This window comes from Sinocyclocheilus grahami, unplaced genomic scaffold, assembly GCF_001515645.1.
Source record: "Sinocyclocheilus grahami isolate Dianchi unplaced genomic scaffold, SAMN03320097.WGS_v1.1 scaffold374.1, whole genome shotgun sequence".
Lineage (NCBI taxonomy): Eukaryota > Metazoa > Chordata > Actinopteri > Cypriniformes > Cyprinidae > Sinocyclocheilus > Sinocyclocheilus grahami.
The window spans coordinates 1,014,688-1,039,107 of NW_015505553.1; the positions used below are offsets into that span (position 1 = coordinate 1,014,688).

The 24,420-nt window shown below is 36.5% G+C and overlaps 1 protein-coding gene across 2 annotated transcripts; it reads right to left on the reverse strand.

Annotated features, from left to right (window-relative positions):
- Positions 1–1,656: 1,656 nt before the first annotated feature.
- On the reverse strand, positions 1,657–22,950 carry LOC107549545 (uncharacterized protein C14orf132-like). 2 transcript variants are annotated; one of them, XM_016230682.1, is made up of 2 exons: positions 22,699–22,950; positions 1,657–3,183 (listed from the first exon to the last, which is right to left on the reverse strand). In XM_016230682.1, the coding sequence occupies exons 1-2, from the start codon at positions 22,723–22,725 to the stop codon at positions 2,953–2,955; spliced, it is 258 nt and encodes an 85-aa protein (XP_016086168.1). In that variant the 5' UTR covers positions 22,726–22,950; the 3' UTR covers positions 1,657–2,952. The 2 variants fall into 2 exon arrangements, with proteins under 2 accessions (XP_016086168.1, XP_016086167.1); XM_016230681.1 differs by lacking the exon at positions 22,699–22,950 and adding an exon at positions 22,467–22,510.
- Positions 22,951–24,420: the final 1,470 nt, after the last annotated feature.

Consider the following 24,420-nt stretch of genomic DNA (forward strand, 5'->3'; position numbering starts at 1 on the left):
AGTGAAGCAGAATTGAGCTGAACACACCAATGTTCATTTTCTACAATAGATTTTAGGCCTCTATAAAGACCTCTCAACATCGACAGGACTTTGACTAAGAATCTTAATATCTACATTGTTTGCTGAGCAGAACATTGTTTGTTTCTTCGCAGCACACTTGTAAATTAAGGTTTACTGTGGTTTGACGATTGTGATTTGAGCTGGTCTAAATAACAGATGTTCCTCTATTAGGAACTGCAATGGTACCAGCAAACTGCAGTTTATTCCCTTAATCGAAAAGAGACTTTGAAGGACATTTCAATAGTATTTCCAATTAGAGTGTATTATAAGCCGTAATTAACAATCAGCTCTTCATCAAACTTCATTGTGGCAGTTAGAGTTTATCTGTTAAGTTTTTTTACATACCGACGTTAGACCTTCCAGTCCATAAATCAAAGTCATTGATAAAGTGAAGGCCATTTTCCTGTTCAGCATATATTCAACTCCATTTCCTAGTGCAATCCATTGCAGAGAAGATGATAGATGATCATCTCGGCTTGGTCCCAGTCCATTTCATCCCACTGAATCATAGCTAAAACTGGTTCATTATACCAGTCAGCCTAAACAAGGTCCGAAGTCCACTGATCAGATCAATACAGTGACCGTCACAGTCTGAAAACTGTCTGGTCGATACCGATTCAATTAGTAAGTGTCCTTCAAGTATTGCAGTGAAAATGATTGGTTTGTAAAATCCAGCTAGTATGAAATAACTTCTAAACCTTCTTTTTTTCTTCTTTTTTAGTTTTTAGTTGGTCAAAGACCTTTAAAAACATCTGAAGACTTACAGTAGTCTCGTAAAACAATTGGCAGTTGCATGGTTAGAATTAAAACAGAACTGATAGATCTTTGAAAAAAAAAAAGGTGTTCCTCCTGTTCCCTACTGAAAAGACCGGCATTATCATATGGTGGGATGCCAATCTGCTTAACTGGCTTAAAAGAACATTTCATCCACAAATGAAATTTTGCTGAAAATATACTCACCCTCAGGCCATCCAAGAGGAGTTTGTTTCTTCATCAGAACAAATTTGGAGAAATTTAGAATTACATCACCAATGGATCTCTGCAGTGAATGGGTGCCGTCTGAATGAGAGACCCGAGAAAAACGTCACAATAATCCACAAGTAATCCACATGACCAATTCATAATCCATAGTAATGCTTTCTCTAGTGAAAGTCCATTCCCCGCTGTCTTCTCACATCAAAATCCACAGCATATATGTTTGGAACTGTTTTGGACTGTTTTTGCTTGTTAATGGTGTTTGATCTGTGCATATTTCTCTCCTGATTCAGACACGACAGTTCCTTGGCATGCATAGGTTCACATTTTTTTTCTGGAGAAAGCAATATTATGGATAGATGACTCGTATTTTAGCCGTTAGCAACTTTTTGAAGTTAAAAATGTTTTAATAATTAATTTGTTTTTCAGAAACAAGATGTTAGTTAATGTACTGGAGTAGTGTGGACTACTTGTGGATTATTGTGATGTTTTTATCAACTGTTTGGACTCTCATTCTGACGGCACCCATTCACTGCAGAGGATCCATTGATGAGCAAGTGATGTAATGCTAAATTTCTCCAAATCTGTTCTGATGAAGAAACAAACTCATCTACATTTTGGATGGCCTGAGGGTGAGTAGATTTTCAGCTAATTTTAATTTTGGGGAGAACTTGGTTTAACCTAGTCAACTAGCTTCTCTAGAAAGATCATGTTGGGTCACCTAGCCAGACCAGTATTAACCTGCATAAGCAATCCTGGAGTGGTTAATTAATTTCTAAGTAAAATTGTTGGTCCAGTCATATGCTTCATTCATGGATTAAGGCTTTGAAACACCAAAAGAAGACACAATTAAAAAGAAGAAGAAGAAGTAATGACATAAATCTCTTCATATGCGTGTTTGTTTGGAGAGTTGCTTTGCGCCAGTGGGCAGTAAAGATGTTTGCAGGTGTGTGATGGTGGGATAAGAAGTCGCAGCCACTTTCTCCCAGACAGCATGAAACAGTCGCCATAGCAACCCCACCTTTTATGCTGAGCTCATTAAAAGCAAAGCTTTGACCTCTACTAAATACAAGCTGGACATGTCACCCTCAACTAAGGGGATGAAATATTTATTGGTATAAAATCATTCACTGGTATGCAGGTTTTAATTAAAATCATTGTGTGGTGCATTTCTTAAATGCTAAACTGAACCTTTCATCAACTAAAGTGGTGGTTTTACCATTAAGAGAAGAGATTGTCTCCAAATTGTCATATGCTGGGGCGAAATAAAAGACAAAAAAATTAAAATAGTAAATCAACCAATGAGTATAAATGCCCCATGCATAAAAAAGATTTTAAGTGCTTTTATCGCTTATTATCCCCGTTTCTGACCACGGTTAAAATATTTTAATTAAAAAAAGGGTTTAGTTTCCTGTTCTGGGCACTTATACTGCACTTCCTATATTTACATTATTTTATGGTTACCTTTCCAAAATGGGTTTGGGATTCAACTTTCTAATCGCTGCTTTAAAAAGGTTGTTGGATGACTTTCAGAGAGTAGTGTTTGCCCTCTAGACATTTAAAGCTTAATAACAACATCTGCCATTACATACTAAAAGCAAAAACGTACAAATTATTTGGCAAAAGTCTGGCAGTATTAGTCACTCAGAAGAAAAAAAAAGAAAAAAAAAGAAATCTGTGATTTTTCCTCACGTTACACTTGTTTAGCAATAAACAATCTAGTTAAAACGTTTTCAACATGAAGATGACAATGAATCAAAAATAATTTCTGGAACCGTTCTACGTAAAAACCAAACAAATAAACAACAAAAAACGTGCAGATTTTTTTCAGACACTGTTCGTCCGATGAGGGGTCCTATATTTGAGGGACTCAAAGTCGAATATGTCTCCAAAGTTCAGCTGGTTTCATTCCAGAGGTCAGAACGTGAAGGCGTAGACGACGCCCACCACTATGATGTTCCCAATGGTGGCGGTGATGGCGAGCCACAGCCAGATGGCATCTCGGGACATGGGCTGCTGCTCCTCCTGTTGGTTGTGAGCTGCCAGAGCTGCGGCGTGGACACTAGCAGAGGAGTTGAAGAGAGAGTGATCCGTGCTGTAGTCATCGTGAGGCGATGAGTCCATGAAGGCTCCTGTCATCACAGGGATCTGATGAAGGAGAAGAGAAGATGTCAGACAGATGACCATGCAGCCGAATGATTCCCTCTTCTACATCAGTAGCACTCTGAAGTGCATCCTGGTCTGGTTTTATAGACATCTTACAAGAGTCTCACTGAAATCATTGCCAGGCACAATTGCAGCTTGAGATACAATCGAGAAGTGCACTTAGACTGCTTTATCCTTAGCCTGCACTCTTAATAATAACATATCCAAAAGGGGTTTTCACAGCGATGCCATAGAATAACCATGAACCATGCAATGGAAACTATACATTTAGATTTGATTAGATGTATTGCATATAATAATATGACATTAATGACACAAAAAAACGTAATAATATGACACCAAAAATTAATTTTACTTAACTTTTGTTCAGAAAAAGGACAGACCTCATATGGCTACAGTAAGTGCATTGACTTGCATTACTGATGTAGATGATTATATATATATACTGATAAAATATACACATTAAATTATTTGTAAGTTGCTTTGGATTTCTGTCAAATTTATAAAAGTAAGTGCATTTTCTAAAGAAATATAGGAGAAAATCAAGATCACGCTTTTGGTTATTTTTTATCATTTTATTTATTTGTTTAGGTGTCTAACTATTGAATGTAACTAAAACTCTTTATAAATCTACATAATTCGTTTTTTAATCTTGTGGGGGAAAATTTGTAATTACAAAGTAAAAAAAATACAAAATAAATACAAAAGCATTTTCATTCATTCATTCAGTTTAATTAAATTGTATTAATTTTTAACCTGAAAACTTTCAAATCAAAAGCAGTTTTTTTTCAACAGATAAAATATGATGCATTATTAAATAACTATGAATTATATCCTAAATAATGTAAAAAAAAAAAATATATATATATATAATATATATATATCACTATTTACTTTCACTATTCTATTTTTTATTCACTATTTACTACTACTACGTTTATTATTATTATTATTATTATTATTAAATTGCTTGGTAAGTTACATTTTAATCTGAATTTTTTCATAAAATAAATATAGCTCTAAACCAAATTATCTCCCTATGGCTATACACGCATCCCTGGGGCTTTCTACTTCTTTATTTGGAAGATTTGAGCCATAAACCATGTTTAAAAAAAAATTGCATTTTAAAAAACGATTTTATATTTCACACCTGTGTTAATAAATCAGTAATTACAAAGTAAAAAAAATACAAAATAAATACAAAAGCATTTTCATTCATTCATTCAGTTTAATTAAATTTTATTAATTTTTAACCTGAAAACTTTCAAATCAAAAGCAGTTTTTTTTCAACAGATAAAATATGATGCATTATTAAATAACTATGAATTATATCCTAAATAATGTAAAAAAAAAAAATATATATATATATAATATATATATATCACTATTTACTTTCACTATTCTATTTTTTATTCACTATTTACTACTACTACGTTTATTATTATTATTATTATTATTATTAAATTGCTTGGTAAGTTACATTTTAATCTGAATTTTTTCATAACAAAATAAATATAGCTCTAAACCAAATTATCTCCCTATGGCTATACACGCATCCCTGGGGCTTTCTACTTCTTTATTTGGAAGATTTGAGCCATAAACCATGTTTAAAAAAAAATTGCATTTTAAAAAACGATTTTATATTTCACACCTGTGTTAATAAATCAAATTTGACTATTCACTGAAAATTATTCACAGTACAAAACCGTGTCTAATGGCCCTTGGCCCTAAAAATGGTCCTTATTAGTAATTCACAAAGCAGAGCTGTCATTTGCATATTCCTCACAACAAAGTGTCTAACAGGTTGCATGCTGACAATTAAAGCGAGAATATGAACAACAGTGAATAACAATTCTGGTTATTTCCAGAGACGTGTCTGATCTGTTTCTGGGCTGATCAAAACCTGCATGGGCCAGTAAAGAGTCTGACAGCCTCCACTGAGCCGAGATGAAAAGACTCTCACCACCAGGGTAAAAATATCACAAAGAACCCAGATATGGCCAATTCCTCTCCTCTCTATTCAGCCTGACATGCACACCTGTCTATGCTGTGGTTTGAGGTGTTACACCCTTACAAGCTGCACGCTTCACACATACAAAGACAGATCCTTGTTCTGTTTCACTATGGCAAATACTGACAGAAGAGAACAAGGAATGATGGAGGCAGAGATGTGGGGAATGAAGAAGGATGACAAACTTAACTGTGTATGAGTGGCTACCAGTGAACCATCATGAGTGGATATATACAGTATATACAGTATATATAGTAAGTGTCATTTCAGTCACGGCTGGACACTTTTTAATCTGTATATACTACATATTCAAACCATTTTCAGGAAGCACAAACTGCTCTTGTAGAAAAAATTAACTCAAGTAGGACTGAGGTATATTTAGGACACTGTAAAAAAAAAAAAAAAATAATAATAATAAATGAAGTTTGACATAAATGACTTTTTTTTTTTTAAAGGACAACACACATTATTCAACATAAGATTGAAGCCACTAAAGATTATTGGAGTATGTTTTAGAAGAAAACAACCTCAGTCATTCTACTTAAATATTTCACATTTAAAGGGATAGTGCACCCCAAAAACTGAAAATGTACTCATCCTCAGAGTAAGGCCATCCAAGTTTGTTTCTTCTTCAGAACAGATTTGAAGAAATTTAGCATTCCATCACTTGCTCACCAGTGGATCCTCTGCAGTGAATGGGGGCTGTCAGAATGAGAGTCCAAACAGCTGATAAAAACATCACAATAATCCACGCCACTTCACTAACGTCTTGTGAAGTGAAGAGCTCATTTTTGTAGGAAACAAATTCATCATTAATGTGGTTTAACTTTAAACTGTTGCTTCTAGCCAATTTAATCTTAATGATGAATGTGTTTCTTACAAACATCACTTCTCAAGATGTTAATTGATGGACTGGACTGGTGTGGATTACGTGTGGATTATTGTGATGTTTATATCAGCTGTTTTGACTCTCATTCTGTCGGCACCCATTCACTGCAGAGGATCCACTGGCGAGCAAGTGATGTATTGCTAAATTTCTCCAAATCTGTTTCCATGAAGAAACAAACTCATCTACATTTTGGATGGTTTGAGGGTGATTAGATTTTAATTTTTGGGTGATCTGTTGTTCCTTAAATTCACTGTGTTACTTGCCATTATTTGTGAAGTTTACTAGCAATTTATTTTCAGTGCTCAAAAGACTGTCAGTGAATAACAACTTAAATTATGTTTGTCACATAATTTGCTAGCTTGAAAGGACTTGGAATATAGTGCACAATTCATATGGACTACTTTTATGATCTTTTATTGTGCTTTTTCACCATTGCTTGACAGCTTCAGTTCAAATTCAGTTTAACTGTAAAGAGATGCTAGTGTTATTTATTTATTTATTTTTACTTTTTGGATTTAAAATATTTAAAATGTTCGGAACAATTCTCCTTCACAATTCCTAAGAAATAACGTTTTACAAAAGTAATATATGAATCCGTTAAGCACTGATCCCTATTAACTCTAAACCAAACAGAGCACTTCAGTGTCAAATTAAGCTGTTCTTTTGTATTTTTCCTCTTAAATCAATCACATTCAAAGGTTCTCAATATTCTCATGACCTCGTTCTCCTCTAACGGTTTTTAACTTTTAATTACAGTCATGGATTTTACATCTTCAAAAAAAAAAATCTGAATTACACAGAGAAAAAAACGCTTTATGAATATCAACCTTTAATTCAAGACCAAGACTTTCATACAATGCAACGGTCACACAAACTCAGTATCTGTTCATTACACAGGCAGCGGTTGAAATGAGTTGCCTGAAGCTTAATGCCATTCAGAGAGCTGCATTAAGTCTTAATGATTCCCATGCTTCCTGTTGCCTCTCCTCTGAGCTCAAATATAAAGGATTCAAGGGACAACTGTTAAGAGCCCAAAGGCTCACAGTAGCAAATAGGCACTATGGGACACCTAATAAAAATTAGATAACTAATGCAAACAAATGCACACATACTTAAACAGTATAATATCTGTAGATGCCCAAGCTTTCTCATGCAATCTACTTAGTCACATGGATCAAAAACAAACCACTCCTGTCCTGTCCTGATATTTTGAATCTCTGCTAAGTTTCTCCAACCTAAACATTCTAATCAGTTCTCTTACTTTTTGTAGGAGAACAAGAACATAGAGGGAGAGATAAATGTGTCAGTGTTAGGATACATTGCCCCTTTAATCTAGCAAATTGTACATATAATTTTTTTTGGAATGTGATCATGTTTTGAAATCCAAATACCAAATGCTTCGCATTGCTTATTTGCTATGCTTTCTATACCATTTTTTTCATGTAGATGTCAAATTAAATTATATACATGTAAAATAAATATCTACATCATGTAATTAAAATTAATTTGATATTTAAACAAACTATGCATGTTGGTGAATTTCCAATGTAAAATCAATTAATAAATAATTTGACTACATGATTTACCAAAAAATGGGGTAAGCTGTGTCAGTAACTAATAATTATAGTAAGCTTTGCCTTCAACAAACAAACAAATAACCAACTTAGACTATTTGGATATTGACATTTTGTAATATGTATACCCGAGTTAATTCAACCCCTCGCCACGCAGGCCGAGGCCTGGCAGGCCATCCCCGGAGTGTCGAGATGGGTTATGGGGATAATAAAACGAGAATGTTCACTCCAATTCGCTCGAAGACCCCCGCGCTTCAGCAGCGTGGTCCCCACCTCAGCGCAAAGCATGGACGCTCACGTCCTGCGCTCAGAGGTGATGAATCTGCTGGCAAAAGGAGCCGTGGAAATGGTTCCTCCAGCCCAGAGCGAGTCAGGCTTCTACAGCCGTTACTTCCTCGTCCCCAAAAGAGATTACACTGAAATAGATCCTCGTGCAAATTCGCTCAAGGGACTGGTTCTTTTCTCTGGACCCTTCACATCCAGATAGCCCCCCGTCACAGGCAATTCTTGAGATTTGCGTTCGAGGGAGTGGCTTATCAATACACGGTCCTTCCCTTCGGCCTGTCCCTGCCCCCCCCACACTTTTACGAAGTGCATGGACGCGGCTCTCTCCCCTCAGAACCAAGGTTACGTTAGTAACCGAGTACGTTTTACCTCTTCATTATTTGTCATTGTTCATTGCCTGAAGGAAAATTTAAAACATGGCTTACCACACTCTCCCCTTATTGTATAACATAACTATTTCAATTTCCTAGATTATTCTCAGTTTTTGAATAATGTTCGATATGATAATACCAACGCATACAAACCACGCTATACCGATAGAAGTTTATTGTACTGATAACGAATCGTTGTCAGTATGATGAAGCTTCGTTCCTCCAGACGGGTGTTATCGCTGTGCCCAAGACAGAGTGCTCCCTGTACAGCAGGCCTCACAGCTATTTTTTGCCCTCCTTCCATTCAAATGTCACAATTTTAAGACAAAATCCCCTTTTCTGTTCACAGCTGCAGCTCTTTGTTCTTGATTCCAGTCTTAGAAAACCTCCTTCAGCAACTTCTTTATGAACCTCTGCTTTATTATTAGTTGGGTCGCAGTCAGGGTTTCACTGGCACTTTGGCCTTCAAGGCACCCACAAATTAAAGAAAGGCAGAGAGAATAGTGGATACTAGTCTAGAAGGAGGATATAGGGTTCAGGAAAAGATTTGACTTTATAAATCTCCAGAGCCACAGGACAATGGCCAATTTTTTTTTCAATGTGTCATAGTTTTGGATTCACTCACTATGGTAATATATATCTTCTGCAGTGCTTTTGCCTGCCAGTCACTATCCAGTTGAATTCCAAACTGCTGGCAGTGTGAGATTTGATTAAAAGTGGCAATCCATCACTACCAATGACTGATTGCCATTGTGATTTATTCTTGCAAATAAACTTTGTATGAAAGTTCAGAATGATGAAGCACCTTTCTGGATGCGGCAGGAAAGGACCGGATATATAAGATATCCTCCACCAAGGGCATGCCATTTGCATCTGCTGTCAATTAAACTTTAGAAATGATATACAAATCCCTGACAGAAACTTAGTGCTACTATCTGTGAAACTCCTTTGTGTTCAGGTGATTTACAGCGATAGATAGCACTTCGTTTTATTGAAGCATTGTTGTAGTTGTTTGCTAAGACAAAACTGTTAGATAATTTAGACAAACTAACATAAAACGAGTTTACTTTAAACACGTCAAGTGTCTGTAACCAACCCTTAAAACCAAAAATTTAACCTGTCCAACCTCAGAGATTTTTTCTATTGTACTTTATGTACAAATTACAGAATTTTCAAATGTATAATTTTTTTAAGTAATCTGTTAAATTTTATTCTGTGAATTGATCATTCAAAGTAATTTCAACTACCAAAAACATAATATTTAACTGTGCTACACATTTTTGTGCAACTTTGTTATAGGATTTTCCACATTATAAAAATAAACTAATATTCCTTAATTTAATAAATTGTAACATCATAATTTCAGTCCATTTTCTCTATTTGTACACATTCAACACTGTTACTTTAGTTATTGTAAGAAAAAACACTTGTATGTAATATGTAACACTTTACAATAAGGTTCCATTTGTTAACATTAGTTAACTACATTAGTTAACATGAACTAACAATGAAAAAATACTTGTAAAGCATTTATTAATCTCAGTTCATATTTATATCAACATTTACGAATACATTATTAAAATAATTATTAAAACGTTTTATCTGCTAATATTATTTAATGGGCTTGTGCTGATAGGAAACAACAATGAAAAGTTGTACTTTAATTAAAGATTAATAAATACTGTAACAAATATATTGATCATTGTTAGTTAATATTAGTTAATGCATTAATTAATAATAACTAATGGACATTATGGTAACTTGTTACCAAAAAACATATATAAAAATATTTATTTATTTAGTTAGTTTGGTTAGTATAAGTTTATCAACTACAAATCAACATTTGGGCCCAAACTATACATTATAGCTTATGGTAATTTTGCAGCCTTTATTATTACCCATTCTGTCACATATTTTTACATTTTAAATGGATTCAAATACATTTGTAATACATTTTAATGTTTGTTTGCATACAAAATGCATGTGATTTTCATGTTCATTTAATGATGTTTATCTACAGAAAATAAAAGTTTTAAATTATTTTTAGACATGTATCTTGCATGGTTAGTTTTATTATTCCACATATACTTAACTTTTTAAGAGTTAAGTAAGTTCAGGAAAATTGAGGGTATTGATTTAACATTTTAATTATGTCTTTATGACAAAGTTTGCTGCCTTTCCAATCTCTTTTACTCGTGTCTCATCCTATAAATCATACAGAAAGACAGACTCTAATTTAGCCTTATGTTACTGTAGTTGCATATGCTAAAAGCTGTTTTACATTATTTGGCAAGACACAACACATTCCTCATCTATCCAAGCAAAGGGTTGCACTCTCAAACCAAAGCTCTTCTTCCACAGAATAACAATTACTCTTCATCTTACAGAGGACCAATTTCCAGAGGACCTAGTGCTGGTTTGGACTGATCTCATATTCAGCTAATAGGTTGTTTGCACATGATGTTATTGCTGTGGTGCGAAATGCAGCTGGAGGGCAGGAAGTGATTTTTCTACTGTATATAGGAATCGCTGTCAGAAAATCAAAATACCTATGTTTTGCACTGTTTATGCTCAAATCGGTCAAACCGAGAATCCACAAGGAGCTTTTATCGTGTACGAAAATGTTGTTGTTTATAAGGCAAAAACAAAAAAAGACTGAAAAATACAAGAAAAGTGGCTTGTAAACCTGCTTCTACGGTCGGGAGGAGCTGAGTCAGATAATGCTCGTGTGTACAAATGGTTAATATAAGGTATAGCCCTCTGCATTCTATAATAATATAGAATGCAGAAAGGACGGGAATTTTCCCTAGAAAAGTTCCGCTCTCTGCAAGACAAACTTCTGCTGCTAGATGAAGCAGTAGCTATTTATGATGGCAACCTCATCACTGCTGTCTTGATATATTTAAACAAGTCATTAAGTAAAGAAATCCTCTTTCGAGAGTTAATGGCGAGAGATGTGGCTTTGCGTCATTACGTTCATTATTTAAAAGAAATGGGAGAACAAAAGCTTTTGGTTGAGTATGCAGGGCTGCCAACTCTCACGCATTCAGCATGAGACAGTTAGAATTCACTCAATGCTAAACGCCACACGTAGACACGATGTAAATGAGATATATGCAGTTTATAGAGCTTCATTGATTATAACGGAACATTGTCAGATTGCAATAAATTGAAGTGAGTGACAGCTTTTTAGTGATTATATGGAAGCGCTATTTGCTCGCTTTCTAGGCTATAATCAATTCAGAATTTGAATAAAAGTTTTGTTTTACATGCTGCTAACAGGACCAGCGGCCACATATCCTGTATATGCAGCAAAGTTTCAGGAGTGACTTCTATCCCGCATCCCTCATATAAATGCAGGATTCACTTTTGAAATAGCTTGTTTGCAATCAGGTTTACAGGCCTCGATGGTAGGCAATTATTTCCATTTAGATGAAAAATCGCTCCTCTTCATAACATTAGGATCACGTCCAACATATGTTGTGAATTTCTGTTTATACCTTTCTCTTGTAATAGTGTCTAAACCAGTACAGTATGGACTTTCCTCCATCTCATCCATTCTGCTTTTCACTTCCTGCCCTCCATCTGAATTTCACGCGTCAGAATCATGTGATTGCAAACAAGCTATTCTGGAGACCAAGGGGAGCTTTCAAATTATGTAAATGAATGCTCTGAATCTTAAATGAAACACTGGATAGAAAAGACATTTTGAAGAGAATTATTTGATGTTAATATATTTCAGCTGACAATATTCATATCCATTATAATAATCCACTTACTCAAAAAAAGCAAAAAATGAGAATCTAGTTGTTGAAGACGGAATTAAGTGTGACCACTTGACTTTCTGTCAACTTAAGCATCACAGTTAAATTAGGAAATTAAACAAGATAAAAAACAGAACAAAAACCTCAGTTATTCAGTCGGGCCGAGATAACACGCATTGATGTTGACTAATGAGTTTCTGCATGCTAAAAATGAAATCTTTTCAGAGTCTGATAGCCTCTATGTCGCGAAGAGATAAGGGTATTTGCCACAAGTATCTGTTAGACACTGCATGGAGATAGAAAATGAGAAAAGCAGAGATAAAGGTACCACTAAAAAGTTTAATGATATTTATTAGAAAGATGGAATTAGCAAACATCAGAGTGCTTTTAAGAGAATGATTAATTATGATTAATTATTTTGATCTGTTTGAACAAATAATGATTCATAATTCATCATTCTCAATGGCTGATAATGTATTCAAGCCATCAGTGACTTTACCAGACTGAGTTATGCAACATGTTTCGTTTCTGACCTCCGTGAAGTTGGCCCCCCCACCCAACGCAAAACGTCGGCAAAATAGTCTCAATCGTTTGTGCTCTGTTTGTGCTGTAAAAATGTTTGTTTGTGCTGCTTTGGTTTTTTAGATATTAAAATAATATTTATAGGTCCAAAATAATTGTAGCTTTATTGTGTAGGTGGTCTGATAATGTGAAAAATGTTTGCAAAAACAAAAAGGAAAACATTCAAGTTGACTTTGAGATAAGCATTTTTAATGCTTCGGTAAATAAATGGTGCACGTGTGTAGAATGAAAGTGTCTCCTAGACGTGTTTTAAAACAGCAAAACATGGCTCACATTAATCTAGTGCATATTTACTTTATAAAACAAACAGGGATGGACACAAACACACTTTTGGTATGAACACCGGCTTATTCATGTGTCAATGCACTAGTTCAAGCTTCACAAAGTTTGGCTAGTTCACAAAAAATAGCCTTTTGTTTCAATTAATTGTTTGTACTCTGTGCACTGTAAGAAAAAACAAAAAAGCTACTGGTAATTTTCTGACAAGACATCATCTGTTCATATACCAATATTCGCTTTAACAACAGAATGCAGTGCACCATTCTAAATGCAGGTTAAATTTTTTATTAATTAATTAATTTATTATTATTATTATTATTTGAACACTAATAAATAATCAAAGAGTTTAAAATCCTCTGTTGTATAAGACCATGCTAATCTTATTTAGCATAACCAACACGTGTTTGGAATATTTAACCTTTTGACCTCACATAAACTGTGATTAATCCGAAAGACGTCCAGTTAAAAACATGAGATTCCTCCATCCAAGCTCGAATACAAATGCATTTATAACTGTGATGGCTTACATAAGGGTATCACCTCATGTAGGAGTGCTGCTCACGAAACTCAAGAGGGGCAGATGGGAGAAAAATACCTTATGCGAGCCATTAGCTTGTGCCTCTGAGACACGGAATCCTCTGGCTAGAGCAAATGAATTAGTGTGCAGTGAACTACACGGCATTATCTACATTGAAGTGCCATTTCCATTCACAGCAGTGCTGTACAAGCTTCCGGCGCCCGTCCCACTGCCTTCATCGTGCTTATGGGCACACATTTGCCCAGGCATCGCTGTCCTCAGTTAGCAGGGAATGACCCTCGGGTCTCTGAGGAGGAGGTTCCAGATTGGTGATGTGGCATTTGTTCCGCTGGCTGAAACGCCAAGAACTTCCGCATTAGCAGTCTGTGAAGTTGTTTTGGCTCGCAATTTTAGTGTCACAGACTGCATTTGTTAAAAGGGTCATATGATGCGATTTCAAATTTTCCTTTCTCTTGGGAGTGTTACAAGCTCTTGGTGCATAAAGAAGACTAAAGTCACAAATCCAAAGAGATATTCTTCATAAAAGTTAAGAGTCAACCACGCCTACCTAAACCGGCTCATTCTAACACGCCCCCACATGTCTACATCACGATGTGGGAAGATTTGCATAATGCCGCCCAAATGTTCACGCAAAGAAATAAGGCGTAACTTTTATTCTTGCTGTAGTATTGTTGTTGCCACCGCCATGTCGTGAAGGCGCTGTGTGTTTCATTGTGAAAGCGAAACTACTTTGTTTGGTCTTCCAAAAGAGGACAAGACTACAAATCAGTGTTTAACACTGTTCCAGAACAGTTCAACCCAAATATTCAGATGTGTCCAGTGCATTTTATGGAGGACTGTTTCCTGATCCTTGTAGAGTAGACTACAATGCCGGCTGTTCTGACTCACAGACTGTAAGTACGTTTTTTATATTTAAAGAATTTGCCACTGACGATTCAAACGCGAGTTTTGAGCAGTGTAGAGTAGGGCTTGTTGTTTGTCATTTCTCAGATCACAAATGCAGACATGGTTTTATGTTTACGCGGCGCGATGCAACGCAACGCAACGCATAAAAAGACAGTATAAGTCATTATAATCCGTAATTACGTCCACACTGGATGCAGCAAAATGCCTCGTTTATAATGGGTTTTAATGTTTTTGTCTCGTCGCTCCGGCCGGACTGGGCATCACAGTATGGTAAGGGGCGTAACATTTCCGTCACATGCTTGATGTATTCGGCCAATCACAACGCACTGGATAGCTGGCCAATCAGAGCACACCTCGCTTTTCAGACCGATGAGCTTTGTAAAAATTGACGCGTCTCAGAAAGGCGGAGCATAGAGGAGAAACAATAATGTACAGTATGTGGAAAATAATGTTTTTTTAACCTTAAACTCATTTCATTACACCAAATACACAAAATAATGTTCTTTTTAGCAACATCATATGACCCCTTTAAACAACCTGAATTAACCTTAATTAAAAGATTATCACTTAGAGTGTTCTGTAGTAGTTTCGCCTTAAACATGCCAGTATGCATTTCTCAGTGGTGAGGTAGCAGGACCTTTATTTATAAAACCATGTAGCTTTTCATTAGTGAAGCTATTTTATTGATTAAGTAGCGGGGTAGCATTGACACAAGCTATTGTTTTGTTTTCCTTGCAATATATGACATACCATTTGAATATATGTTCTGTCAGCTGCTTAGAATCACAACTACAGCGAAGCCCAATTAACGAATAATCACTTAGCCAGCTCTATTTAATGAACAGATTTACAAATCAATCTGAATCATTCTGATTCTGATAGGATATCTTTTAGCGTTGCTTGGCTAATTTTCTTGTTGACTATTTGGGAGCTTAGCTAGATTAATTTTTGGGTAGCTTCCCAACCCTGATTACTTCACAATAGCCATTCCATTTAACTCATGAGTAAACTACTACTTTAATATAATTCTGCTCCTGGATGGCCAATATCCCGCAGAGTTTAGATTCAGCCAGCTCCAACAGACTTGCCTGGAATTTTCTAGTGAATCTGAAGACCTTCAATAGCTGGTCCAGGTGTGTTTAATCAGGGTTGGAGCTAAACTCAGCAGGGCAGGGGGTGTTTACACAACAGCATTTCAAACTAAAAACGAAAAATCTTTCATGCATTTTGGCCGTTATTTTACATGACATTGTGTTTTGGGGGTCTGCAAATGCAAATGTTTGAAAATGGGTTTCAAAGATTTTAAAAGCAATATTGTTATCGTCTCTGTGACACAAATTTGAGAAAATAGTGATGTCATGTGCATGTGTATTACATGTTCAGTCTATAGGAATGCCTATGTGTGCAGGTGCATAGTGTTTTTTTAAGTGACATTGCCAACTACTGGCCTGGCTGTATTTTTTTTTCAGTTACAGCTTTTGTTCACTTTGTTTTAATCTCACTTGTTATTTCATGTTTTTTTATTATTATTATTTTGCAATATGGTAGTTTGCCCGTTTGAATTTGCAGTTTTGGCAGGTTTCACATAGCTGTAGTTGAGAGAAAGAACTCAAAAGAGGAAGTGAACCCATTCACTTAAACAATAGGTGATATATTGAGCATGAGCACTAACACACAAAGACAGAAAAAAATACATCAATGTCAAAGATGCTTTTAAAAATGCAAATGCAATGATTAACGAGATGGCTAAATATAACAAAAGGTCTCAAGAGCCGGGTGAAAAAGCTAACGCATTTATCATCGCTGTAGAGTATTGCTAGTACAGAGTTGTCCCAAAGGAGAACTGCCCACAAACCCGTGGTGTACATTAGGGATTCACAGACTGTCAGATTCTACAGTTAGACCCAAGGCTAGATCTCAGCAAAGCCATCACACAAATGGGTAAAGAATCAAAAAGCAGCCATGAGCCAGTGGGGAAATAAAATAAGCCAATATGCATGTGTTGAGGTTCAAAGACTGATGAAAAGGTGCACAGGCACAATGAGGTTTTTTTCCACACTCACAATGCTGGAAAGGATTCAGATGATGGGGAAGTCACTGAATGCTGAGTGTAGACAATAACATAAAAAAATTACACTCTGTCACAGTCCGTAAAAAAATAATAATAATAAATGATGAATGTTGTACATTAAAGGAGGGGGTTGAGACTAACAGTGCTTTTTGCAGGCAGATCAGGGGAGGTTTCTTCATTAGGCCGAAAGGGCGACGCACCACCAAAGTGCAAAAGGGAGGGATTTTGTTCTATCAAATTCAACCACAGCTGTCACTGTTCTAGACTGTTTGTTCTGCCTTTGGATATATAGTCCAATCAGCATCAGTCATGTTCTGTGGCGTTCCGCCCCCTTTTTTTTCCCCGAACAGCAGGGTCAGAGAATGTTTTACTATAGGGAGATGAGAGGGTCTTTAATACATACTATTGGAGAAAGCGTAACGGTCAACTTGGATCACGTGTGCCTTAATAACCAATCACATTACAGCCTTTACGTCATTGAATTTCAGTTGTGCGACAATCAATCGCCGTTTTATGGATACCATAGAAATGAATAAGAAGTGAATCCCACCTGTCGCAAAAAGTCTGTGACTTCTCTTATAAAACTTAATTTTTTGGGGGGTTAAACTCTAAAAATAGTTAAATCCAAAAATATTGTTTAGTGTAAAATATGTTGAAGATTAGCCGATAGGCTGTCGATTCATGAAATTATAAGCTGTTTCCTCTAAAAAGCTGTTTATTCAGTGTAGTGAAGCCACTTCTTCATTGACATTCATTAAAAAAAAAATTTTTTAAATGGCCTCTGGTCTCCTTTTTCACGTACTGCCAAAGCGGAAGTGTTAGCATTAGCCGTTTCACTTTTTTGGCTAAAGGTTGCAGGCTTGCCTTCTAGTGGCTTTGGCAGGGTCTGCAATGCAACCTCTATGTGTTCTGGGAGGGCTAGCACTAACATGCTTTCGTCATCATACGTAACCTTAACTTGTGCAGTGATTGGTGGGAACAAACATACCTCTATTAACTATCTTTAAGCTGAAGTCATCGTGAATCCCACCTGTCGCAAAAAGTCTGTGACTTCTCTTATAAAACGTAATTTTTTGGGGGGTTAAACTCTAAAAATAGTTAAATCCAAAAATATTGTTTAGTGTAAAACATGTTGAAGATTAGCCGATAGGCTGTCGATTCATGAAATGATAAGCTGTTTCCTCTAAAAAGCTGTTTATTCAGTGTAGTGAAGCCACTTCTTCATTGACATTCATTAAAAAAAAAATTTTTTAAATGGCCTCTGGTCTCCTTTTTCACGTACTGCCAAAGCGGAAGTGTTAGCATTAGCCGTTTCACTTTTTTGGCTAAAGGTTGCAGGCTTGCCTTCTAGTGGCTTTGGCAGGGTCTGCAATGCAACCTCTATGTGTTCTGGGAGGGCTAGCACTAACATGCTTTCGTCATCATACGTAACCTTAACTTGTGCAGTGATTGGTGGGAACAAACATACCTCTATTAACTATCTTTAAGCTGAAGTCATCTGTTTGGCCTGAATAAAGCAAACCAGTATCTTACCAGTAAAGTTTTGATGGATGACGATTGTAATGGAGGTAAAGATGATTACAGTGACATACAGGAGTTGTACATTATTAGACACTCGCGGGTTCATTATAATTAGTGTGCAAATAAACAGACTGTGCATGTGCACTCTGATAGTTTTTTTTTCCTTCAAATTACCACATTTGGCAAATTCTGAATGTTTTTATTTGCTTTATTAAATTGTTTTGCTCTGTTTAATAATTCTGAATGGATCCATGTATATACAATGAGGTTAAGGTGACTGGTATAGTGGTCTGTTGGCATCTCTGTGTGGTCCTGTTTGGTATTGCAGCTTGACTTGTAGTTATAGAGAATGCTCTAAACAAATTAGACATTTAGGTTTTCCTTACAGTTTTTGCTGTTGCATTGTATACATACATTGTAAATAAAAAAAATGTATTAATTTCGGACTCGTAATCCAAGGTTGCGGGTTCGAGTCCCATATCGGCAGGGATTGTAGGTGGGGGGAGTGAATGTACAGCACTCTCAATACCACGACTGAGGTGCCCTTGAGCAAGGCACCGAACCCCCAACTGCTTCCCGGGCGCTGCAGCAATGTGTTCACGGTATAAATGCAGGGCACTAATTTCGAGTATGGGTCATCATACTTGGCCACATGTCACGTCACGTTCACTTTCATGACATCTTATGAGTTTATCATAACCCACTTGGTTGAGGCGCCCACTCTAAACCGAGCTCATCAACCACCTTGGACAGGATGCGTAGGAGCTCAACAGGTCCTCTGTGTCGCTGCTGTGAAGCGCAGTGTAATTCAGCAGGCTTTAGGCCACAGATGCTGCCACCGAAATGGCATCATCCTCAGAGCCCTCCATAGCACCGAAGGACACCACATCTTGTGTGTCAGGAGAGGGGCGGAGATCACCGGTCATGAAGCGCACTGGAAGGAGGGGACCTGTCGCAGGGGGGTAACGAGCACGTGGACACTGAGCCGGCACTTTCCTCCTTGGCTCGAAAGAGGCTGCAGAGGAAAAGCACAGTAGGGCTAGTTGGGTGAGTTCATTGCATTGGATGATGGCCACATGGAGCCTGAGAGTCCGGAGGCTCATATCTCCACAGTGTCAGTGGAGATATGACGCCAAGCGCCGCCTCTGCGTGGACGCGACCTAGGCAGGAGACACACGACTCGTGGCCAACAGAAGGTTCGATTGGCTCTGCACAGGAGAGGCAATCGCGAGAGGTCATCAATGTCCGAAGCTCACCGGAACACAGCAGGGGAAGAGAAGGCGTTGTACACTGCAGCGTGTAGATCACAATGAGTACTCTTTGATGATAGGCTTCTTGCTTCTTGTAGAAGGTTGGCTGAAGGAAAAGATTCTGAATGGATGACGTACAAGCGTTGCCTTATATAGAGAGGGGAACCCTTCATATTTTGTACACTTGAATGCCATTGGCCAGTGTTACTGGCGTGATTCAATAAGGCTTCAGTAATATTTAGAGAAAGGGTTTTCCCCATAAGCATTACCAAATGCAATGTCAAAGTGAACGAATCGAAAGGGAACTAAGTTTTAAGTAGTAAAGAGGATGATAACGCTCACTTGCGCTCCACACTGCAGTTTGAACAGAGGCGTTTATACAGCGATCTGTCACACCACATCAAAGAACTTTAAAACGGCATTTATTATTTGAATAAAAAATAGACATATTTTGAAAGATCTAAAGTAACAATATATAAAACTGGAAGTTTTCAGTGAGGTTCCACTCGTGCAGTGGTTAAAACAATGCTGTATTTGTTCGGTACACATGTCTACCGAACCGAAAGGCCCTGTACTGAAAATTTTTCGTAAAAATATGTGTACCGTTAGACCCTGACAGCAACTCACACAAATCGTGTTCCACATAGGAGAATAACCATGCAATTGAGTTCAATAGTAGCATGATAAGCATTAAGGTCAAAGCATACTTAAGTTTTCACGACAACACAATAGCATATAGGCCTACAGTCTATTCCATTTGACAGCGTGCGCACAGGCGGACAGCACATGTGCTCTAGAAAGCTAACCAACATCTGCTCTATGTCTCTCCAGAAGTTATGAGTCATGACCGATAAAGAAAAAAAAATAGAATAAAAAAAATGTTCATTCACTCATTGAAACTAGTTATGACCGATAAAAATGTCAATATACTAGTTCAATTTAAATGTTGATTTACTCAAATAGTTTGTTGTTGTTTCATCACCTCCATTTTTTTTAACTGTGAAACATCGGGCCAGTGTTGCCACCTTTGTGGACATACTGATTAGAACAAAAAATTAAATGAGCATGTGCGATAAATTTCACGGTTAATTCAGTGTTACTTGCAGTTTCTTTGTAACTATTTGTGAAATTTGCATTAGTACAAGTGAACACTGTTTCAAAGTAAATCCATGATGCCTTAAAATGCTACTTCTTTAGGGAGTTCACGGAATTTTTAATTTTTCTCAGCTTTATCAGTACTATAAGTAGTAGTTGCATAACTTTTTCACTGATATAATTTAGCTTGTTCCCAAAAAATAGGCTCACCGTTCCGCACCATTTGAGCAAAATGGAGCAATTCGATTAAATCCAGAGAGACAACACTATATGAGATTAATGAGGGAAGTTGGACAATTAATGGAAATCTCGCCAGCAATCAGGGCCATTGTGAGAAACCACAGCCATCGTTTAGCACCTGTCAAAACACATAAAGCCAAAGATTCATTTGCATCAAGGGCACAAATGAGGGATAAAACCGAACTAAAAAATTATTTAGCCTTGAACTGCCACTTATTATGATTTGGCTCAACTCTACAACTCTCCATTCAGATTCACAAGCATATAGAAACTAAGAACTCAGTCCAGTTGGCCTGTTTTGAAATAGATCAGACTTGGCATCAGAAATCAGTCAAACCAAAACGTACCTATTGGACGTGACTTTATGAGGGTAATGTCTATTCTTAGGGAACAGCACTGTTCTGGCAGGCACATTTTAACTCTGACTTGGCTCGAAGTTAGTTCAGCCATTAATATTACAGCTTCTGCCTCCTGGCTGTCAAGAGAAATGAAACTGAGAGAAGACACAACACTAATGGAGAGGTCACTATTTGATGCCCTGTAACCTATCTCTGTCTGGCCTTGGATCAAATCCATAAGCAGCACAATCTAGTCTGGGATACACACCTAAAGTCATTTCTATAGCTCATCCAGTAAGAGGGGAAGGTTGTTTAGTTTCACCCCTGACTGATGTTGCAATGATGTTGCTCACGTCGCGTAACTACATCCATTTAAATGGCTCTGTCAGTGCAATTTTCTGATGTCGCTCCAAGCTGAACTGGTCTTGTTCGTTTGCCTACAAGAAAATCCCCATCCAAAACAAGCACTGTGTGTAATCACATAATTTTGGCTTATAAAAGAGCATTTTTTTATCGAACTCCAGAAAGTGGTTGCCATAGGCAGAAATTATGATTTTCCTTTTCAGTAAGTTTCTTCTGCTGCAGTGTTGAAACACTTTATACTTTGGATTTTTTTTTTCTCTGCCAAGTTAATGAAACACGAGGAAATGAACATAACTATAACGCTTGAGCACTGCTGTTCTCTCCCATTATCCTTCCAACAATAATTGCTCTACAGCTCATTACAAAGTCTGCAGTTGTTCCTATCATTTCTTAATTTGTATTACTCTCTGAATCATGCACACTGCATACACATTCTAACCGTCTAATAAATGCAATATTTTTAAAATATATTTAAGACTATTAGAACTGCATATAAATATGTTTAGGACTGATTTAATTACAGTAAATTGCTACTGGTTCTAAAGTGTGTGGATGAAATAATAAACAAAGGATAATTTATATGTTATAATTACATATAATTACATAGTCAATATTTTTTTTATTTTTTTCTCCAAAAAGCCGACGGTTGCTTGCTAATTGCCTTGGTAACTCAATCTTTCTAAATAAAATATTGCTGAATCAATATCTGCAACATGCATACAGGTTGATTTTTATTAAAGGGTGACTAAGAAGAATGTATTTGGCATTTAGCTTATCATGAACTCCACAAGTTTGTTAAAATGATATGTTCCCCAGCATGATTTGAGAATGTTAGCATCTTGTGCTTCAATGGAAGTAAGACCATGCAACCTTTTGTACAAAGCAGTTAATACACTTGTGCACAAATATAGCCTATACACAAATGTATTTGATAGTAACCTAAAATTGTGCAGAAACATAAATAATGTGGATTCCAAAATCCTAAAACTTTGTTTATTTTTTTATGTAGCCTGTAAACAGGATTTTAATTCCAGCATTTGTAATGTCTTCTTTGTTGATATGATTAAGCTGAAATGTGTACATTCTGACTTCAACAAACAGTTCCACGTGAAGTTCAAGCTGACTTTATCACTTCATGCACATCTGTAGGCTATCTATAGCTCGAGACAAAAACGTGAAATGTCTTACCTGCGCGGCCATAAATGACAGATCCATGATGATTTGTTTATCAGAACAATTTCCAGCATTTGTAATGTCTTCTCTATAGTTTTGTCGTCTATATATCTAAATTAGTTTTGTTGATATTATTAAGCTGAAATTTGTACATTCTGACTTCCACGTGAAGTTCAAGCTGACTTTATCACTTCATGCACATCTGTAGGCTATCTATAGCTCGAGACAAAAACGTGAAATGTCTTACCTGCGCGGCCATAAATGACAGATCCATGATGATTTGTTTATCAGAACAATAACTAAAGCTTCAGGAAGGTCAGGTAAGCTAGCTTTTCTTGTCGTCTCTGTCCACCGGGGTAACCTATTTACATCCAAATGACATCGTCGAGTTCAGCTCCAGCCTCCAGATACATGAATCCTCAACATCTGATGTGCGTCTGCGATCATTTCAGAGACGGATCAACAGCGAGACGAGGATGAGACAGACCAGAGGAGAGGAAACAAGAGGAGAGAGAGAGAGAGAGGGAGCGAGCGAGTGCTTGTCTTATTCATATTCGTTTATTTTTGTGACGTCTCGAAATGATTAGACAAGCTTTTGTAGATGCGCCACATTTATGAGCTCGAAATATTTAGTAAAAAATCGCTCTTTTAAAGTCAGCTATGTCCGATTTATCGACACCAAAAATATGACCATGTTTATTTCTACAGCCATAAATAGTAGCAAACCAAAAAAAAAAACATGTGCATGATAATTTTATTTAATTTATGGATTTGCCGGAGATTTATAAATTCAAAATCAACGTAGACGTTGTTTTTTTTAACATATCACTGAAACACAATAGCCTATCTAACATTAAGTAGCTAAACAAAACAGCTAACATATTAATATGATTATAATTTGAGATAAAGGAAAACACTTGGAGAAGGTTAAACGTATAAGTCCATGATGGAGTGCTCAGGAACGAGACTTGAATAATATGAAGCCAAATGCAGTAAAACCTTTTATAATTAATTAGGGAGTCAGAATGTGACAAATATTTAATGATTCCGGATCCATTATGTTATGAACAATAGGCTGCCATGAAATAAAATGTTCTCTTTTGCTCTTTTGCTCACTCTGGATGAGTACAGTTCATGGAGAGTAGGGAGGGTTGTACCCAGGGCCGTTTCTAGCCGATTTGACTATATATATATAATTCTTTTCAGACACTAGTTGCTTGTCACATTCAAATTGGTTGTCATAGTAACGACACTAATTTGTGGAGATTCAGTGCATTGAGTTCCACAAATCTGAATTAATTATTTGTAAATTGACTGTTAAGATAAACATTTTGCACAATTTAGAATCTGTAATATCACTGTGTTGCTACTAGATGCCTGTATAGCCCTATGTAACAATCCCTAGTGGCTAAGACATTGCACATAATTTACACATAAATTAATTTTATTACATTTTGATTTGGATACTATATACTATACTACTACATATTGTTTAGAGATTATCAATGGCTACTTTTTTGTCTTTATCTGTTTTTTGTTAAAATGTTTTGTTGTTGTTTCTTGAAACATTGATTTAAAGTGTCAGTTATTGCATTATTATTTCAGTCAAACCTATAAAACCCCTTTGTTACCCCAAACTACATATAAAAGCTTTATCAGTGGCATAAAAGTAACCAATGCGGCTACTTAATCATTTGCTACTCGTTAACGTGTTAACGTTCCCTTTAAATAACGTGCCGCTCTGCCCTCTATGACGCTGCTCCCATTAAGTGCTGTTGGAAGGTAATGAATTGATTCAGCATTTCGACACCTCCGTAAGGATGCATTTAACTCGACAAAGCGGTCTAATAAAGGATGTATTGATCTCGTGAATTAGCTAATTTTACTATACAAATATTTTTAAATTGGATGTTAAAGTTTATATGGGAATATTACATGACACGCTGATCCTTTAACAATGCATTGGCGC

Coding starts and splice junctions, on each gene's coding strand:
- LOC107549545 (XM_016230682.1), bottom strand. CDS start 22,725: ATGGATCTGTCATTTATGGCCGCGCAG. Junction 3,184..22,698: donor TGTCATTTATGGCCGCGCAG/GTAAGACATTTC, acceptor CTCCTTCATCAG/ATCCCTGTGATGACAGGAGC.